At 32.6% G+C, this 20031-nt stretch overlaps 2 protein-coding genes and 1 pseudogene across 8 annotated transcripts; 1 reads left to right on the top strand and 2 right to left on the bottom strand.

The window, feature by feature from the left end:
• Nucleotides 1-12: 12 nt before the first annotated feature.
• On the bottom strand, nt 13-5718 carry LOC111375431 (C2 domain-containing protein At1g53590-like). 4 transcript variants are annotated; one of them, XM_022998249.1, is made up of 11 exons: nt 5279-5717; nt 5108-5182; nt 4643-4786; nt 4313-4408; nt 4075-4206; nt 3504-3656; nt 3301-3342; nt 3068-3116; nt 1184-1276; nt 931-1114; nt 13-286 (listed from the first exon to the last, which is right to left on the bottom strand). In XM_022998249.1, exons 1-11 carry the CDS (start codon nt 5405-5407, stop codon nt 109-111), a joined length of 1275 nt encoding a protein of 424 aa, XP_022854017.1. In that variant the 5' UTR covers nt 5408-5717; the 3' UTR covers nt 13-108. The 4 variants fall into 4 exon arrangements, 3 of the variants coding, with proteins under 3 accessions (XP_022854017.1, XP_022854019.1, XP_022854018.1); XM_022998250.1 differs by having other exon boundaries at nt 169-350; XR_002699305.1 differs by having other exon boundaries at nt 198-286; nt 784-1114; nt 5279-5716.
• A 1941-nt stretch (nt 5719-7659) lies between these two features.
• Nucleotides 7660-8796, top strand: LOC111375430 (annotated as a pseudogene).
• Nucleotides 8797-8880: 84 nt separating this feature from the next.
• On the bottom strand, nt 8881-14269 carry LOC111375428 (elongation factor Ts, mitochondrial-like). 4 transcript variants are annotated; one of them, XM_022998245.1, is made up of 10 exons: nt 14128-14269; nt 13634-13711; nt 12945-13290; nt 12660-12832; nt 12443-12529; nt 11985-12159; nt 11655-11839; nt 11091-11216; nt 10299-10387; nt 9048-9210 (listed from the first exon to the last, which is right to left on the bottom strand). In XM_022998245.1, the coding sequence occupies exons 3-10, from the start codon at nt 13261-13263 to the stop codon at nt 9165-9167; spliced, it is 1200 nt and encodes a 399-aa protein (XP_022854013.1). In that variant the 5' UTR covers nt 13264-13290; nt 13634-13711; nt 14128-14269; the 3' UTR covers nt 9048-9164. The 4 variants fall into 4 exon arrangements, with proteins under 4 accessions (XP_022854012.1, XP_022854013.1, XP_022854014.1 ...); XM_022998246.1 differs by lacking the exon at nt 13634-13711; XM_022998247.1 differs by lacking the exon at nt 13634-13711 and having other exon boundaries at nt 14176-14250.
• Nucleotides 14270-20031: the final 5762 nt, after the last annotated feature.

Here is a 20031-nt window from a genome sequence, read left to right as displayed (position 1 = left end):
TTTTTTTCTATATATGCTTTCAACTCCAGACAAACAAATAATTGCCAGTATTTAGGGCTTCAAAATCAAGATAAATAGGGTGTGACCTTCAAAGAAAGTGTTAGGCATCTAAGCATTCTGCATTGCATTCATTGACCATAAACATATATGAACAAAAGATACCTTAGTATCACCTTCAGACATAGTTACTGCAAGATGCAATCTTCCCATTTTTATGTTCTCAAGGGACAACCACACGTCACGCCTCTGGCCGTCTTTAAGATCATTGATGTTTACAGAACAATTTCTGCACCATTTGCATTATTAGTTTAATGTACACAGAAAAAAATGGAACCTCCGAACAGTAGCTTCTGTGAAAAGTCGAATTAAAGCAGTAAATATTTAGTTGTTATCAGAATCTCTACTCTATTGGCATCTAGACAATAATAAGATCATAAGGAACAAAAAAAAGATGCAATCAATGCTTGTATTGAACACAGTTACATTTTTAATAACGTATGGGATATTAGAGACTGCAAAAAACAATTGCAAGAGACTTGGATATCCAAATAGAAAGCATGGAAATTTTCCTTCATCGAATAGAGTAATAAGTTTTACACTATTAAGCATCTCTTTGGAATAATAATGTCAGATAACTTCATCCAGAATCCGTCAAGATAAGGAAAATTTTCCTTCATCAAATAGAGTAATAAGTTTTACATAATGAAGGAGCTTTTCTAATTGCAACGTTAATGTATGTAACGAAAATGATAAGAAGGGATCCAAGATAGAACAATATCTTACACGGGAGAAGAGACGCCACAGATAGTTGTGAAATAAAAAGCATAAGCCCCTTTATGGAAGTAAGAGATCAAATCTTCATTAAGAAACAAAGCATTTAAAAATTGTCATGCATGATTCAGTATATATATTGAAGTAACAAGAACATACCCCAATAGGTCGTCAAATAAACGGTCCTTGTCACGAACTTCAATTATGAGCACATTTGGCGATTCCCATGTACAGATAGGGATCTTGAATTCCTCATACCATTTTGGAGATAAATTTTTCTTTTGAGTCTTAGTCCGAAATCTGTAAGGGCCAAGCTGTCCCTTCACATATGGATCAGCCAACCCTGAGAATCACTGCCAGTTACAATCAAAAAAAGTTTAGGCATATAATAATCAGAGTTCTTCAAACTAACCATTTAAGTCTGATGGCTTCATGTTAGCTCCTTCAAGAATTTCCACTATGGCATAGGCAATAGGATCCTTGGCATCAATTGAGAACCAATTTCCTAACATATAAAGAGAAATCGGTAAAGTATAGGAATGACATTAAACTTTGCAAAAAACCATCAAACTCTTGTATTGAGTACCCACATAATCATTCAATTTGATCTCAGATTTAAACCTAATCCTATTGAGTTTAACATGTACTTAAAAGAAAAGGTACCACCTCTGCATTTATTGAAGACATTTGCTTTCTAGTAACTGATCATAAGAGAATGATATTGGGAAACCCCAAAGAAAAATCGAGAATTCAAGTTTTTTGGTTGGCTTTCAAACATCTTTTGGGTGTAAACGTGAAGCGATTCGCGTGTAATTCAGATGCAGACAGAAACATAAAATATAATCAACCATTTTGAATTGGTTGGTTTCACATATAAATGCTGCACTGATCAGGTAACTTATTTAAATTTGGGGTACCTGATGACCAAATAGTGTCAGTTGCTCTGTGGAAATTGTTCATAATTACTTCCTAGTGTGTGGTAAGGTTCAAGACCCGAGTATCTAGGTGACAATGTCCACCAATAGACATATCCTATTTGTAAACAGATAAAAGATTTCTGATCAGCTTTGCTCTCTAGTCCTATGCGCTGAGAGTTATTTCACTCAGTGGAGTGCATTAGGAATGTCACATTTTGAGAAAATTCTTTTTAAGTGCATTCATCTGGTTCACAAAAAGGACAAGTATTGGCATCTGTGAAGATTTCCTCTCAGATAATTGTGGAGTATTCAGAATGTAAGGAACAAGCAAAGAAACCCATAAACACACCTCTGAAATTGTTTGAAGTGACTCACAATATAGAGGCAAATGGGGGTGCATACCATGAAAATAGCATTAAAAACTATTGCTTCACCAAGCACATGCAAACATCTTAGCCTCCCTTTGGATACAAATTTTTTAATGGTTTATAAACTCAATCAAAGTCAAACATTAATTTCAACTACACATTCATAACCATTGCTCATTATTGTCCACACATTTCATAAGATCCTCTATTATTCCTTGTTATAAACCATTTATAAATTAGCCATACGGAATCTTATATCTTGTATCAACTAGAACTTGTAATTAATTCTAGTGTCGATTCAATCACACCTTTTCTATTAATACTCATTCTTTTCATTACCGCCTTCCTCCCATCTTTTCAGTGACCTCACAACCCAACTATTAGATTTATTTAAGACCCCAACGAAGGTAAGACAAGGTTCATTTTAACCTTCTGCCAGTTTTCAGGAGATGCCTGTGTTTGGCTCATGTTTATAAACATTCAAGTCACTTTTTATTCATACATTTCAAAGGACCCACAAGTATTACCCACTTATCTTTCACCAATTTAATTTATTTCTAATTTTAACAGTTTATAGACCTTCCAAACCATGCTTACATAAAAGTTATGCTTGACCTTAATCAACCTCAAACCCTGGTAGGAACTGTTGAAATACAGATAAAAAAATGTTATATTTCACTTATATACAGTGCTTCGTCTTTCTTTTTCGAGAACGGTTTATCGGATAATGAGTTCATCAGTCCATTCACACCTGTGCATCTATTAGACTCTCCCCTAAGGACAATTGCCAAGTTTCAATTAACATGTCTATGCTTTCCCTGATTTGCTACTTACAAATCCTATTATCACTTAATTGATTAGTATATCATGAAGCAATGTTGTTTTACATAGAACAGGACATACATGACTCATATGCACTTGTACTAGATTTAAAAATTATATCATGACAAATAAAACCAAACTCCCTGCAGCAAAGAATTTAAAAAACAAATACTAAGTAAAAGTTAAAACCTTGTTCAGGTGAAGCAAATTTCTCAACATCAACAACCAGCATATTGGGCTGCAAAATGACAAAGAATTAGCCCACAAAGCATTTTATGGAATGCTTCTTGCATCTCAAACCTACAAGGTGCTTATGCCTAAATCTGAAGAGGAATATACACATACCTTATAAAACAATTAAACATAGTACAATGAACATATGTGATAAATGTTTCAACTAGGAACTAAACTAATAATCTCACCTGCACCAGAGTTTGCTCGAAGGCAAGGGCCAGAATATTATCCTAATCAAGTAAGCAAAATATGTAAATAATTGGGCAGACAGATGACATAGAGAAAAGAAAAATTTTGAATTCAACATCCTTTTTTTAAGGATAAGAGTTTAATGTTAGACTGTGGATGAAGAGGAAGGATTTTTATTTTGGTAATCGTAACATGTACTTACTATCCATGCAGCTATACCAGGAAGTTCTGTAACATCAAGGCCGTGAGGGAATATAGGCTTCACAGTCATCTGAAAATATGGTGGTTCGGCAAAGCATACCCGCAAACGCCCAAGAAAGGGCCAGTAGGGAAGGAACTTCACCCCAATCAAGACCTACAAGAGAGAGTGCATAAATCTTCCTTCCAAATCAGTTGCACTAGTGGCAGTTCATAAATATCGCCACTGGTTGGCGAGCCCCAGCTTAAAATACGAGGCAGATACTCATTCTCACTAAATCTATGGTAGAAATCTTCTTAGAATAGCAACATGGTTACAAAATGTCAAATACTACAAAATTTGTATAATCCAGGATGAGTACTTTTGCAATTAATACATTTCAATTTCCAAACAAGCAACAAAAATATAATGGAATTGTCGTCTAGAAGAGATATACTTTCGACCAATTCAATAAGTAATATGATTCTAAATTTCATGAAATGTAACATATGGCCCATAAAATTTTCTTACGATATATAGAGCTTGATGCACTGACCGAAGTATTATTTACTACATGATATAACTTTTTACATACCTTTCCTTCAACATGCATGCCTAACAAATGCAACTTTGCACGCATTCCTAATCCCAATCTTTTCCTCAATTTCACTACAATAATTGCACTCATATCATCTGCAGTACAAAAATTCATTCCCAATTCCAATACCTGCAGTTAGCTATATATTAAAATTGTTGTTGCAAAGTTATGCATATATAGCTCAAAAACCACTGTAGGTACATTCAGATCCCAGTTACCAGTGACCCTAACATACCAAGTGATCATCACCATTGGATTCTGGAAGCACCCTCATTTCAGTGAATATAGGCGGGGATCTTCCCAGGTACAAATGCTGAACCGCAGCATCCTTCTGCATACATGCAAAATATGATTCTCATTAATTGAACTCAGAACCACAGTAGGGTCCCGGTATCAGACAATTACCAGAGCCACACTCGTAACCATTAACCATCCAACAAACCATTAATCAGAATCAGAACATTTAAGTTTCAAAAATACAACATATAACAGAAAATGTAAATTTAATCCAGCATTGAAATTTTGCAGAATTCAGTAATAAATTAAAATAAACAGTAAATCATACCACAGTCCAAGGTTTATATTTTTGCAAGAACCATGGAACAATTGGGAGAAGAATTTTTTGAGAAACTATTTCTTCCATGCAGACAAGCCAGATCTTTTCAATAGCATGGTTCAACCACCTCACAGTTTCCGAATGCGAAAGTACCTAACATAAAATTACCAATACAAATTACATGGATCTACTAAAATGGCAGTAAATTCCCATGGGAAAAAAATGCTCAACAATGCCACACCACTGATAAAGGGTATGCATAGACAAAACTATGGAATCAGAATAAAAAATAAATTCCACAACTCTTTTTCTGTTCCCTTTCTTCTTTCCTTTATTCACTTATTATCTATTCAATTAACCAACCACCCAGCCCAACAAAAAAAAAAAAAAGGATACAAAACAGAGGGGTCACAAGAACACTTGAAGAAAAAAGACAGGCAAAAAACTGAGAAAACCCAGTAAAAAATTGTATACCCGTCTTTGATTGGATTGTCTTCTCTCCTCAAACTGCAGTTTCCTTCTCAATCTCGTCTCATACAAATCATGGACCTGAAAATCCAACAAAAAAAAAAACCCGAATCTTTACAGAAGTCTAGAAAATTATACTACTTATCCAAAAAAATGTAAGATCGTAAAACTAGTCACCAGATAGAGATAGATGAGGGAAAGAAAGTAGGCAACTGGGTGGCAACACTTGAATGAATCGAGTAACCATAGCAAAATCAGCACTATGCAGACATGATGGATTATTGTTGCCTCCAATATACTACCCATCTTCCGAAATTAATTCAATAGTTCACAAGATCAAATATTTATACATATAGAAACGTATATATATAGTTATTTAGTTATCAAGGTCTGATACATGCACATTTATTAATGGAATACGTTCACATCCATAGATATATCATAAAATAGTAAATAAATTTTGGATAATAAGTTTTCTTGAAACAATATCCGGTGTTTTCTTAAATCAAAATTCGAGATCCTTTTTTAAAAGTGCTATCTGTACAAGCAGAAAAATTGTTCTTTTTTTTTTAAATCCTTTCAGATATTCTGATTCAGAATTCTGATTGAAGATGACATCTTTGGGGGGTTTTCTATTTCTTTTATAAAAGTATAATCTTTAAATTTTTTGGCTGGGCAGTTAATTGCTTCGACACGTATAAGACGTGGGCCACGTGGCCGACAGAAGAATTCAATGGAGGTAATCTGGTGCAATTGCAATTTCTACAATTAGCTGAATAAACTTGTATCTCTATGACATGAAGCATTTTCAAATTTACATTTTGATTGACATGAAAAATATCATCTTGAAAATAAAATATTTTCCATCTTTTGTAGAAAATAAAAACCACTTCTACCCAAGGAAAATATTTTCCTTAAAAACAAGAAAAATTAGGCATATTTTCAAAAGTTGAAAAATATTTTTCATGAAAAAAATAGCAATCAAACACTCCAAGTAAGAATTTGAGTGAAAAACATGGAAAATAAATGTAATCAAACACACCCTTAGGTCACCAATTTATGGTCACCTTCTTGTTTCAATTTTATCACTTACCTCAACCCGTATTTGATGGGGATTATAATTAAACTTTTAGTAGATTTTAACAGGGGCTTAATGCTATTTATGAATACGGGTGTTTGACAAGTCTATGTTATTGTCGCTTTGTTCGATAAAGTTGAATTGTATTTTTATTAGAGATGCTATTTATCTATATTGTTAATTATACATCTTAAATGTGGTCATGTCCTTATTTTTAAGAGGCTTAATTACTTAATGTCACTTAATTAACATCTAGATTATCGATGATCTATGATAGACATAGTGGTGTCATTGTCACGTAGACAAGTGATATATGATATTATTTTGAATTATTGTTTTAATTGGACATTGAACTAATATTAATTTAATTTCCAATTTAACTATTTTATAAGTAAACCTTATCAATTGACTAGATTCACATGAATGACTCTTCCTAAAGGAATGGATCAAAAATGTTGTTGGCTTGGTCACGGATTGAATCATTTTTCATAATGCTTATAGATAGAATTGTCAAATTGAAATAAAAATTATAAATAGAGGATCAAATTGAAATTGATTGACTACTATAGTTATATATATTTTTAATATTGGAGGTGATTAATTACTTTTTTTTTTCTCTTAAAAAAATATCTGACTTTTTCAAAAAGAAGCTAAATTAGTTGGTGTGCATGATAATAAATTAATAATAACACCCTATTACATTGAGGAAGTTTATCGTGGCTTTGGTTTAATTTCAAAATTTGTGTACTTTGACAAGTTCAATTAATGATGCAATTATTTTTGTGGAGTAGTTGCGAATACATACTGCACTGGTCTTGGGTTTCGAGTTTTACTTGACTTCTAGATATTTGTAATATGATTATTTTATTAAAAACCCGTTTAATTCCCATTTTTAAAAAAAAATAAAAATAAAAAATATGCGTTGAACAGGTCTTTTAAGGAAGGGAGTATCAGAAAAAAAAAAACATTAAATTTTTTTTATGCCTGTCGGTTGTCATAGGACTCACACAAGATATTGAAAGTCAAATATGATGGCTTGTTGTGATGAATAATGATTATATTTTTCAATTTTATAGCTAAAAAAAGGGAATCAAACGGGCTGTAAATATTTCATACAATTTACTTTATCTAGCCCATTGGTTGATCATCATTATTGAGAAAAAAAAAGTTACATAGCAATTTTTTCGAAGGATGCATAATTAAAAAATGAATTTTTTTTAAAATTTACGTGTAAAATATGTGATTGAAAATAAGTATGAGAATTAAATAATTTTATTTTAAATGGAGACAAAATAAGGCCTAAGTACTCTAAAATGATATCATGGTCTAGACACCATTGACCAAACATAGGAAAATTAAATAAAGTGGAAAAAATAATTAAATGAAATTGCAAGAGACGTGGAACCTATTATGTTTTGACGAAGATATATAAACTATATTCAATAAACATTAAAACCTAAAATTTTAACTACGTGTCCTAGAACTTTTCATTCATACTTTTCATCAACTTTTATAAAAAATTATTAAAATTTTTATTTTAATCTTCATCAAACCCTCACAATTTAGATATGGTTCGGCTCGACTAGATTCGACCTAACTCAACACAGGTGGCCCCACCAGCCAATAACCTCTTACTAAAATCTATTTTCAAGCAAGTTGTGCTGTCAACTAGCCCCACCATCCCACCTCATACAAATCATATGCTGCATCATCTATCTATCACTTCTTCATTCGAGGCCGCCAGACAGTCGCCATTAAGGTTTCATTCATAGCATAGGCTGCTTTACTACTGTCTAAAAGTATCCCATTGGATAAAATGCTAATTCCAGCTGAAACAGCCTCCCGTGGTTTAGGACTATTCCTCCAGCCGGGAACATACCTGGCTGATTCCTATACCCTGTTCATTCTCGAAATGGCATTCTTATGGGATTTGCTGAGAATAGGAGAAATTGGTGTTATGACAAGGCAGGGTCTACTGGAAGCAATACTTCTTCGGTTTAGAGAGAGTGTTGAGAGGCATGAGTGACCCAGCATACCCGGCTCAACACTCTAGAGTTCAGGAAAGACGAGAAATTCATGAAGGATTTGAAGTTGGAGGTGAAGAATGAAAGATCAGCCATGTTGGAAATCTTGGGTTACTTTGTACAAGGTCTGGTCTCTGAGTCCAGTGCACTTCAGAATCTACTGGGACCATTTGGCTGATCCTGTGCAATACAATGTTTTAACAGGCCTCAAATTCCATTAAATTGATAGAAAACCACTGGCTCAGATTGGTAACCTCGTGTGTCGAATCTTCAACATGCCGTCTTAAATTATGACAGAAGGTATCTTCAGGACTTTCTAAACTTCGTCATTGCTCCAGCCGGAAGACCTTCTCTGTGCCCAGATACTGCAAAGTTCAGTAAAAAGCTTTGTGCATTTTGAACTCTGTCATCACTGCTTTGAACAGGTCATCAATGGCTGAGAAAAACCACCCTGACCCACAATACAGAATCACTTGCTATGCGGAACTTCCAAGTGCATATTTTTGTGAAAATAAATTAATAATACAATGAAACAAACTGGTGTCATGCTTTGACTGTACAAAGTGCAAAAGGATTGTTAGTTCCAGTCCTTTCCAGCTTCCTTAAGCCCCAATTCTGCCAATCATTAAATCCAATGCATGTGGTAGTCATGAAAATGAGAGTTACCGCCAATCATATAAGCAATTTCGTATCAAAATTTCAAGGAACAATCTTGGCAATGTCAATTATATTGGAATGTCACACCAAAATAAATGAGAAGATGACTAGCATTATTATTTGTGTACTAGTCCTATAATAAAACAAAATTTGGATCTGAAGCCCTTGAACATCCACTACATCAGGGCATCGATTATAAGTGCCAGTACTTAATCGTGCGCACAAGAAAAAGTTATCGGGCTAAAAATTGTCTCCATGTGCTACAATAACATCCAGATCTTATTATGGGATATATTACCTAGTTCTAAGCAGCCTCAGCCAGAGATTCAGTTTTACTGGAAGCTTCAAGCCTGCAAGATTACAGATAATAAATATAGAAATAAGGCAATAAAAAATTAACTCCAAAAGCAGTGATTACAATGGAGAAAATGCAGATTAAAGAAAAGCAACAAACTGAGTACAAGTGTGATTAACTATTATAGTGCCTGTTTGAGCCATATTATTCCAAAAAAATGTATTCTTAAACAATGATTTGACATCATTTCAACCACACATTCTTCAATAAAATAATATTATACGCAAATCAAAAAAATTTCCTTATTTTTTAACCACACATTTCCCATCAATACACTATTCAAGAATGCATTATTACCAAAATAATGTGGCTTAAACACTCCCCTAAAGAGTTAATGATATTTTATCTAAAATCAACAAAGGCCTCACTTTAAACCACCTTTTTTTGGCCCCTTTTCTCATGCGAGTTATCTAGCCCTTGTTTGAGCCCCATTTTTCCAAAAATTCATTTTCAGTCACACATTCTATAATAAGATAATTTTACATGCAAATCAAAATTTTAATTCCTATTTTTTAATCACATATTCTCCAAAAAATACTATTCCAAAACAATTTTTTTCTCCAAAACGGAACTCAAACAAGGGCTATGTCATAGCATAAATAGATATAGCCAGGATCGCCTTTGAGAATTTTGATGATGACATGAATTGAATCATGCTTATATAACCCAACAAAATTCAAGCAACAAAAAACCCTATTATAGGTCACATCTCGTTCTTGATATACAATTTATATATAGTATACACTATAAAACATTTCTTATAGGGAATGGATTATGAAGTTCCAATCTCCAACAATATCATGCTACTAAATTATAGTAATTGTGAATGAGAGAAGCAAGTGAAGGAGGATCCCAATTTGTAGGGCGATACAATTTACTGGAACTGTCTGAACATTATATAACATTAACAAGTCAATTTACACAAATACCATACAGCACAATGTTTCTTGCACCCAAGCAACTTATTAAGAGCACATGACATAGGGAAATATGAAAACATTGAACTGAATTACAAAAAGTCCAAGCAGGTAAAAAGCTACAAGAAGAATGTTTATGTAGTAATGAACATTATGAAACATTTACCTTCTAAGTCTTTCCCCAACTTCCATTCTTAGATAGTTTCCAATCTTCACCGCTGACCCCACTTCTTTGGATACATTATTTAATAGCGTCTGCAAGAACAAGAAAAAAAAGTCAATTAGAACTGGGCACTCTAAAAACTAACTCCATGGCACAACTTCATATAAGCAGTTGGATCCAACATCACAAGTGGTAACAAGGCAAACCACAGCAGGTAGTATCGTTGACTGGAAAAACTTCAATACAGTTCCAATTTATTGAGTAATGCCAAATTAAGATGGCAAATGAATTAAATCCATCTAAAAATGCTACATCAGTGCTTATGGGTAAGCAGTGCCGATGAATAGCACTGGTCCAATTTATAATATTTACTTGCATCAATTTGAAAAACATCATCTTAGTTTCTGGAAAGGGCCAAAGTCTTTTACAGTTACACCTAGTTCAAACTTGAGCGTTTCATGTACTGCCAAGCTTGCAAAGAAAAGAAAGAGAGAAGAAAAAGAATAAAGAAGAATTTCTTCTAATTTTTCAGCGCAAATTGTTTGCCCTCACACAACATTAGGCATGATAACTCCTTTACCCTCAATTTAATACTTTGGTGGTCTCACATTACTTAGCAGTTGGCTCATTTCCCAAAATTAATTCCAAGAAAGGTACAAAATTTGTAATAGAGATAAATATCAATTTTGGGTACATTATGTCAAATACAACAAATATATTGAAGCTTAGGACTGAAAGCTATACGCCAAAAAAAAAAACCGAAATTTACAAGCAATGGCATTGATTAGATCATACCTTTATATTTAAAGTGTCATCCACGACAAACTTTTGTTCCATTAGAACTACTTCCTCGAAATACTTTCTTAAACGTCCTTCAACCATTTTATCTATGGCCATCTGAGACTTCCCTGTACTTTCTGCCTGGACATAAGGAGCAATAAATGATAAGAGTTTTCTTCACTGGAAGTACATGTTGTTGCAGGTGTAAAAATAGACAAATAAGCTTCGTTGTCAGATGATGATACTAAACAAAATAATACCATCCTCATTCATCAAAGCCTTTTTCTTCTTGCACCTCTTTTAGGGGTGCGGCATATGAGTTTCAATTGAAATAAAATGTTAATAAAAATCCTAAAAACCAAGAATTGGTGTGAAAGGAAAAGACAACAGTGCCAAAGAAGCAATAAAAGAATTATACCATATTACAAATCATAGAGGTAAGGAGAACATATGGTAATTTCTTTTGTCTTCTTTCGAAATGCAATGTTGAATATTGTCAAATTCCTAAATAACCGTAATATTGTCACAGTGGATCATGATGAGATGCAATTGTAATTAAATTTTTATACAAGTACATACTTGAGACTTGAGAATCTCACGCTCATGGCCTAATGCATCAGAAGAAACATCTTCCTTCACCAAGAACAGTGGCTTTGCAGCCACCACATGCATTGCTATTTCTGATCCAACCCTCTGGATAACATCCCTTGGAGCATTTTGATCCTCTACCTCGAGTGATAGAAGTCCTGCAATACGTCCTACACCTGGATCTCCAATAGGAAGCCAACAAGATCCATATGAGTAGCTCAAAATATTTTTTCATGGCAACGAATTAAGAGGTATGATTGTGTTTTCCATGCATGCAAAACTTGTATTGTCAATCATAGTAAAGAATTGAAGACTTATTACCTGGTTGGGGGCTCTGGTGAAGATAAGTAGACAAGACACCATATGATGGCACAAACATTGTGAAAGCCCCTCCAAGTCTGACATTCTCTCCCATCATTGCAGCTAGTTCAGTAATTGCATTTTGAACTGTTTTTTCTCCATTTAACTTAGGATGGTCAAGATTCATCTTCAAATCCTGTAAAAATTGACGAACACGTCAGAGCCTTTACAGGAACGTCGATTAAAGCTGCAATGAGGCACAAGAATGAAGAACTAATTTGCATCCTCTCATTAGAAAGAGCATGTAGGTTACAAGGAGGTTAATAGTGAAATGCATGCTTAATACCTGAGAATGTAAACGCCAAGACAAATCATGAGAAAGAATATAAAGTTAATGAAAGTAAGTCAAAATTATGCTCTGATTGCGTAGACAAAAATGGATAGCTTTTTAAGGAGATAAAAAATTTAAGACTGCTCACCTCAAGACACTCGGGTCCAACAAGCATAGTACAAGAAGACTGTTTCGATCCTTCAAGCAACAAAGCTGACTTTGCCAAAGATAAAGCCTACATAAATATCAATTATACAGAATCAAAAAAATCTCAAAAGCATTTGATGTGCAACCTGAGCAAAAGATACTATCTCCAACTGATAATGATTTTTCCTGCAACTCAAATAATCAATTGAAGCACTAACCATGTACTGAAAAATTTCATTCCTAGCAACAAAGTCAGATTCACAATTGAGTTCAACAACAACAGCCTTCTCTTTTTTCTGTGCCAAAGCAAGCAAACCCTCTGCTGCGATTCGAGAAGACTTTTTTGATGCAATAACAACCCCTTTTTTTCTTAATTCCTTCTGTGCAGACTCTGTAGTCATCCGATACAAGTCATTATCAATTAACACAAGCGCACAACTGAAAAATAAAAAATAAATAACTAACTAAATAAATATAACTAAAGTGGGAAACTGTAGACTTGCCAATATCCCAGTCGCAAGCAATAAGTGCAGACTTCACATCTTTAATGGGAGCACTTGTTCTCTCCCTAAGCTGCTTTATTAGATTCATTTGTTCTGGTGCAGATGCTTTAGAGGAGTAATTCCGAGTAAAGAAGATTCCAATACCATGGATTGGATTGGAATAATTGGAAGTATCCATAGGTTTATTAACAGAGAACTTGGTACATGACATTTTCCTGTATACTAGACTAGTAGAATAACTATGGCTACAATTAACAGGAGTATTCAGTCTCTTACAGAGCATTTCAATTGGACGCTTCACACCTCGAGTAAAACCCATTTCAATCACGAGATTTTTAGTCTACGCCTGTAAATTCAGCAACTTGAAAATAAACTTCTTTGTTGCATGAAAAACTATTATCATTTGTCATAATATAAAAAGAAAATTAACTTCAGATTATACACATATCCATCTCTTTCTGGAATACACACACCAGAAAAATCAATTATTAAAGGGCAAAACTTATAGAGGGCATTATGAATACATAAACAAACGCTGATATGTATACCAAAATGAAAATAACAAAAGATTACAGCAGTAACTTTATGATTGTCACCTGATTAATTAGGGTTTAACAAACAACACAGATTGTTAATAGTTTAAGACTTTAAATGCGTTCGTAGACGACAGAGAAAGAGGATAGACTGACCAGAGAGAAATACGACGGGAAGAACGGAGCAGTGAAAAAGCTTCAATTGTGTGTGTACTATGCACCGGATTACAGGCACTGGATCAAATTGTAACAGAATATTACGAGAACCCATGAAAAGAGCAAAGCTTCTTGAGGCCGACAGAGATCATACATATTGCATACAAAATAAATTAAAAAATTTACGTCTTTGGGACGATATGCAGATTTTCCGAATACGAGTACAGATTCTAAATTTTGAAATATTTTCACATGGGCCTTTGATAAACACTCATATATACCAAATTCGGTTTAAAAATGATATCAATTAATGGAATGTGAAATCATAAGGTGGGAATTGGGATCTAATTCATCAGAAACTCATGAATATTGAATCTTCACAAAAATAGAAAACGTCAAACTGACATTGGTATCTTTACATAATTTTTCATATATACACACATGAATATATATTGTCTCGGATGAATTTGGATAGGGGGAAATAATGCACTTACACAGTAATGATTTTCAGTTGAACACGAAGAGCGAGAAAATAGCCTTACTGAAGGTAAAGGTTGAGAGAAGATGAATACTCAAAAGGGAGATATAGGCGTCGCCCTCGCCCTCGCCCTCGCCCCTGGTTTTTAATTTTTTAAGAGTTAATTGTTCAATCATCACCCAACTTAAGCTCACGTTTTCGATTCTTGCTGAACTTTAAAATATAGAGTTTTGATCACTTGTTTAGGTTCATATTTTCGATTGTTTATTAAAGTTTAAAATGTCAAATTTTGATTACTGATATTTGAAAAATATTATACATTACTCGCTAGCATACCTTCCATCTCAAAGCTCTAACGAATTGATGATGTGATTGACGGAATGCACACGTGACACCTTGTCGCACAGTTAAACTTTGAGATAATTGAATTTTCTTCACTAAACTTTGAAAAATATTTTCTATTGTTCAATGAACTTTGAGGTGGTCGAATTTTGTCACTGAACTTTAAAATCGTCGAACCTTGACCACTAAAGTTTGAAAAAGTCTTCTATTACTCACTATAAATTTGAATTTAAACACATATCTATACAATAAAATATTTTGCACGTAAATTCAATTTTTTTTCCAATTTTGTAACCACATGTTCTCTAACAAATCACTATTTTAAGAATATTTTTTTTTAAATAATGGCCATCAAACAATGTCTGAAATTCATTATTAAAAAAATTTGAATTTAATTTAATTTTTACGATAAATAATATTGTGTGTTACATTGCAATTATTAGTCGCTTCTTTTGCACAATTTTGTAAGTATTGTCTATACCAATGGGAATGATTACTCAATTACACAATAGTTAAATTTAAATATATTTGAATTTGAAGATATTTTCATTATAATATTTGAATTTTATAACAACACACAATGAATTTGTTTGTTGTTAAGCTTCTGTTCGGGCTCCATTATTTTAAATTATAATAAATGAATAATAATTTTTTAAGGGATGTGTGGTTAAAAAGAATGATTTTTTTTTAATTTAAATGTAATATTATCTTATTGGAGAATGTGTGTTTAACAAAAAAAAAGAGAAAAATAAATTTTCATTTAATTAAAACCAAATTTTAATAACGAATACTAATTAAATCCAAATTTATTGTGAGCCATAGAAGATGTTTTTACAAAAAAATTTGACAAAAACTCGACCATACTCACTGAACCTTGAGGTGGTTGAATTTTGGCCACTAAAATTTGAGATTATCGAGTTTTTAAATATTGATTTTTTTTAAGAATGTGTGGTTAAAAAGTTAGAAAAAATTTGAATTTACATATAAAATGTTTTATTGTATAGATGTGCGGTTAAATCTAGATATATAGTTAGCAATATAAGACTTTTTTCAAAAATTCAATGGCCAAAAGTCTGACATTTTTCAAAGTTTTGTGGCCAAAATTCAATCTTCTCGAAGTTTAGTAAACAATAGAAGAGATTTTTCAAAGTTTAATGATCAAAATTCGACCGCCTCGAAATTTAATCGTGCAATGAAGTTTCATATATGCATTCCGTCAGCCACGTCATTAATTTCATTAGAAGTTTGAAATAGAAGTTATGTTAGTGAGTAGCGTACAATATTTTTAAAAGTTCAGTGTCCAAAACTCGACATTTTAAATTTTAGTGAGCAATCGAAAACATAGATATAAGTTCAGCGACCATTGAAACAATTAATTCATTTTTCAATTACCAATGAATTATCTTCTTCTACTCCTAATTTTTGGATTTTATTTTTCTCTCATTTTTTTTACCCCTTTTTAATGTGAATAAAAACTCTTAAATCTTTTATTAAAAGTCAAAGGGAAATTTCCATTTTATATTTCCAAAATTTATGAAATGTAACAAATGTATCCTCTACCTTTTGTTCAGCATAATCCATCATCAACGATAATGTTTTGAGCTCATGAAAATCTCAAACTCACATCAAAAGGGATCAGAAGTGATTAATTGTAAAAATCCTCAAGTCAAAACATGAGGTCAAACCAAAACTTCATCCGTTGAACTTGACGTGAGTTCGCCGTCATCTGTAACATTATGGTTAACCCCATCAAAAAAGTGTTTCCAACGACATCAATGTAATTCAAACGATCACTTCTAAAAAGGACAAGTGTCAACTCCAACTCAACACCTCACTATCCACCAATCAAGATAAAGTAACAATTGCCTAGACATGATATAATCATGACCTAACTTATAGCTATGTGCTAAGGTGAAATCAATCAGGCGAACTCAACGTCTAATTAAATCTCTTCAAACATGATGATAGCACACAGATCATAGTCAGCACTATCGCTTGATGGTACAAAGGGTAGTAAGCTCTTGATTGGATGCTTATATATAGGGACAATGACCTAGCTAATCCACTTTACGTAATACATGACCAACACACTTTTAACGAGAAATTTCTTTCTTTCACTATATTACAGCAACTACTTTATTAATTTTCCTTTAAGTTGTAACACGTTATCACGTTAGCTTCAGTCATAACAATCAATATTTCATTTATATAAGAAAACTCGTTATTCTTTCGATTGTCATCATTAAATGACATATTACCCTTCTCTTACCACCAAAAAAAAAAAAAAAGATTCTCATGATTCAAAGAGCACAAATAAACTTAAAACAATTAATAATTAAATACATATTAAGTGGATTTAGAAAATTTTATTATCCAATCAAGCTCACCCATCCATGTAAACAATCACCTCGACGCGAGTTAATTGTTCCAATGGTCACTAACTTTGGCTCATGTTTTTTATTGGTCACTGAAGTTTAAAATATTGAGTTTTGGTCACTGAACTTATGTCAATATTTTCGATTGCTCACTAAAATTTAAAATATCGAGTTATGATTACTGAACTTTGGGATATGCCATATGTTATTCACTAGCATAACTGTTGAACTTTGAAAATATCGAGTTTTCAGTGAGTAATGTACAACATTTTTCAAAATTCAGTGCTCAAAACTTGATATTTTAAACTTAAGCGAGCAATCGAAGAAATGGACCTAAGTTCAATGATCAAAACTCAACATTTTAAACTTCAATGACCAGTTAAAGACATGGACTTAAATACAATTTCCATTGGAACAATTAACTCCCCGACTCCCACCCGAGGAAATACCTATAGATAGCTGATAAGTGGGTTTTTACACACTTATTTAGCTCACAAACATTACTTAAACATGGACAAAGTAGTTGAATTGTGACTTAATCTTGTTAAATTCATGCAATGTAGGTGTTTCTATGGAAACGATGGAATTCAGAAGAAAAGAGCCGAAAAAGGACCAAAACGGAACAAAGCGATAGTTCGGGGACCAAAGGTGTAAATATTGGAAAGTTGAGCTAAAGTGCAGAACTAGAATGAAAATATACCAAGTATGAGATTAAGGACAATACAAGACGATCGAAGGAAGAAAGAAGTAACATCGGACTGAATTGAAGAAAAGTGAAAGATGAAGGACTAAATTGTAATTAATCAAAAGATGAGTCGAGCAAATGATCAAGGAATTGATTGACCCAAACATCAATTAGGAGTCAATAGTTGATAATGGAACAAAAGAAAGAAAGAAAAGAGATCAAGAAAAGAGAAAACGGAGTTCAGGGACCAAAATGGCAAGGTTGTAAAGTTACAACCTTGCGGCCGCATGTAACTATACCATGCGGCCGCACATGGTTCAGCAGGGTTTTAATTGGATTGAAAATTTGACCATGCGGCTGCATGGCTTTAATTTCGAAAAAAAATTTGAACTTCCGTTTTTAATTGAACCTCTTTCGGAGCTCTGTGATGACATGATATAAAAGCCAAAATTCATCAGAAGTAGGGCAGAACGTCCAGGGAGAAGAAGAATACAACTTTTGGAGGCAAGGAACACGAACTTGAAGCCAATTTCACAAGGATTCAAGAGGGTTTTCAAGGTTTTATTCAAGATTTCAGATTTCAAGAACTTTCATACGGGTGTTATTCTTTCTATTTATTAATTTCGTTTTTTCTGTAATTATGAATCTTCTAGGCTAGGTTTTCAATTACTAGGTGATCGATGAACCGTTGTTTGTTATTTTAATTCTATATTTCATGAATTTAATATAAAGATTCGTTTGGATAATTTGATTGATTTACATGCATTAATTTTCTTTCGCAATTAGTGGCCAGTGATTGTGTGAGTGTTGATAATTTATTTCTTACATTTGAGAGAAGTGGAATAGGTTCGATAAGGTGTAAATTAACATAGGGTTCGATGGGGGATAGAGATATACCCCTATACTTTATGCAATTCTTAAATTGTTCACAAAACTACATGCATTCTTGTATGTTTGCATCATCCATAGAGATATAGGTTGGTGATGTGCAAGAATAGGTCTAATATATATCGAGAGAGTATATTAGATAGAATTAGGAACATTGAATTGGCAAATTTTCATCGAATCATTAATTTTATGAAATTAGGGTTTTTATAACTTCAATTGGGGATTCGTGATCCTAGTGACTTTAGTTTGATTAATTTCCATAAATTAGCTTTTGAATTTGCATAATTTCATTTACTTGAGTGTTTGAGTCATTTAATTAGAGAAATTTCGAAATTAGGGTTTCTAATTGAAAAATTAGGCTTTTCAATAGAAATTAGGGTTTTTAGTTGAAATTAGGGTTTCTTAATTGAAATTAGGGCTTTTTGCATTTAGATCATATTTTCACTCAATTAGATTCGGTTAAGGCTAGATTATATAGAATTGAACTACTCAATCTCTGAGGGACGATATTCGGACTTTTTTTAAAATCCACTTTATTACTTGTTACGAACCGTACACTTGCGGTAATTTTAAATCGAAAGAATTATTTCGTGAACAATAGCCTAAATACAAGAGAGGTTTGTAAGATTAGACCAAAAAATATAATCATTTGAGAAATAGCCTTTTAACAATAATTTTTCCAAAAATACCCCTCATTGAGAATTTGCAACCAAAGCCACTACAATGTATAAAAACCTTCAATTAGGTCCTCAAAGAAATATAGATAAAAAAATCTTTAATAAATTTAAACTCAAATATTATAGAAAATTTTATTGATCCAAAAATTGCAACAGAATATGAATTAAAATATTTAGAAGAAGATCTAAAAGGTTTCTTTACAGAATATTTAGATCCAAAATTAAAAAATTAAAATGTTTCTATAGATAATAGTACAATCAAAACAGAAAATGATATATATAAACTAATTCTTAATCTGAGAAGAAGAATTAAAGAACTAAATATAATTATTGAAGAAAAAGTATTAATAAAAAACAGTGATTTTATAAATTCTAATGTGATATTTTAAATACTTATGAAGATTTTAATTGGCTCAAAAATCTTAACCCCTCTGTTGCACACTTCGATGAAATGGTATCAGAGCCAAATTACGAACCAAAAATAATGATGAATATAGTAGATGAAGAAAATATAATTGAAATTTTTTTGAAAAAACATGAAGAAAAACAATATATGATTACAGATGTAGAAGAAATAGAAAAAAAAATTCTTAGAATTTACAGGAGAAGAGTATGAAGAATATAAAAAACAGTTAGAAGAATTAACTGAAAAAATGGAAAATACAAAGATGGATACTAATCCATCTTCAAGTCAGAATATAAAAGTAGAATTCAGTAGTGATGAAGAACAAGATTATCGTTATGGTACCCCAATACTTAAAAAGGATGGTATTTACCAATATGGAAAAACACAGAAAAGATACACTGAAAATGTAAGAAAACAGTCCATAAAAGAAATAAACCCAATGAAATCTTATAATGAACCAATCCATACATCAGGAATATGGTTAGATCTAGACTGTGTAGATAAAAATAAAGCTATTGAAACATGGATGAAAAGTACAGATTTAGCA

The sequence above is a fragment of the Olea europaea genome, unplaced genomic scaffold (assembly GCF_002742605.1).
Source record: "Olea europaea var. sylvestris unplaced genomic scaffold, O_europaea_v1 scaffold1376, whole genome shotgun sequence".
NCBI classification, from domain to species: domain Eukaryota; kingdom Viridiplantae; phylum Streptophyta; class Magnoliopsida; order Lamiales; family Oleaceae; genus Olea; species Olea europaea.
This window is presented reverse-complemented; position numbering and strand designations above follow the sequence as displayed.

What these genes read in the sequence shown, in the direction of transcription:
- LOC111375428 (XM_022998245.1), bottom strand. Translation starts at nt 13,263, where the DNA reads ATGGGTTTTACTCGAGGTGTGAAGCGTCCAATTGAAATGCTCTGTAAG. An exon ending in TCACCAGAGCCCCCAACCAG is followed by an intron (nt 11,840 to 11,984) that starts GTAATAAGTCTT and finishes TTGGAGATCCAG; the next exon opens with GTGTAGGACGTATTGCAGGA. An exon ending in ATGACACTTTAAATATAAAG is followed by an intron (nt 10,388 to 11,090) that starts GTATGATCTAAT and finishes TTGTTCTTGCAG; the next exon opens with ACGCTATTAAATAATGTATC.
- LOC111375431 (XM_022998249.1), bottom strand. Translation starts at nt 5,407, where the DNA reads ATGGGTAGTATATTGGAGGCAACAATAATCCATCATGTCTGCATAGTG. An exon ending in GACAATCCAATCAAAGACGG is followed by an intron (nt 4,787 to 5,107) that starts GTATACAATTTT and finishes ATTTTATGTTAG; the next exon opens with GTACTTTCGCATTCGGAAAC. An exon ending in ATTTGCTTCACCTGAACAAG is followed by an intron (nt 1,277 to 3,067) that starts GTTTTAACTTTT and finishes TTTATATGTTAG; the next exon opens with GAAATTGGTTCTCAATTGAT.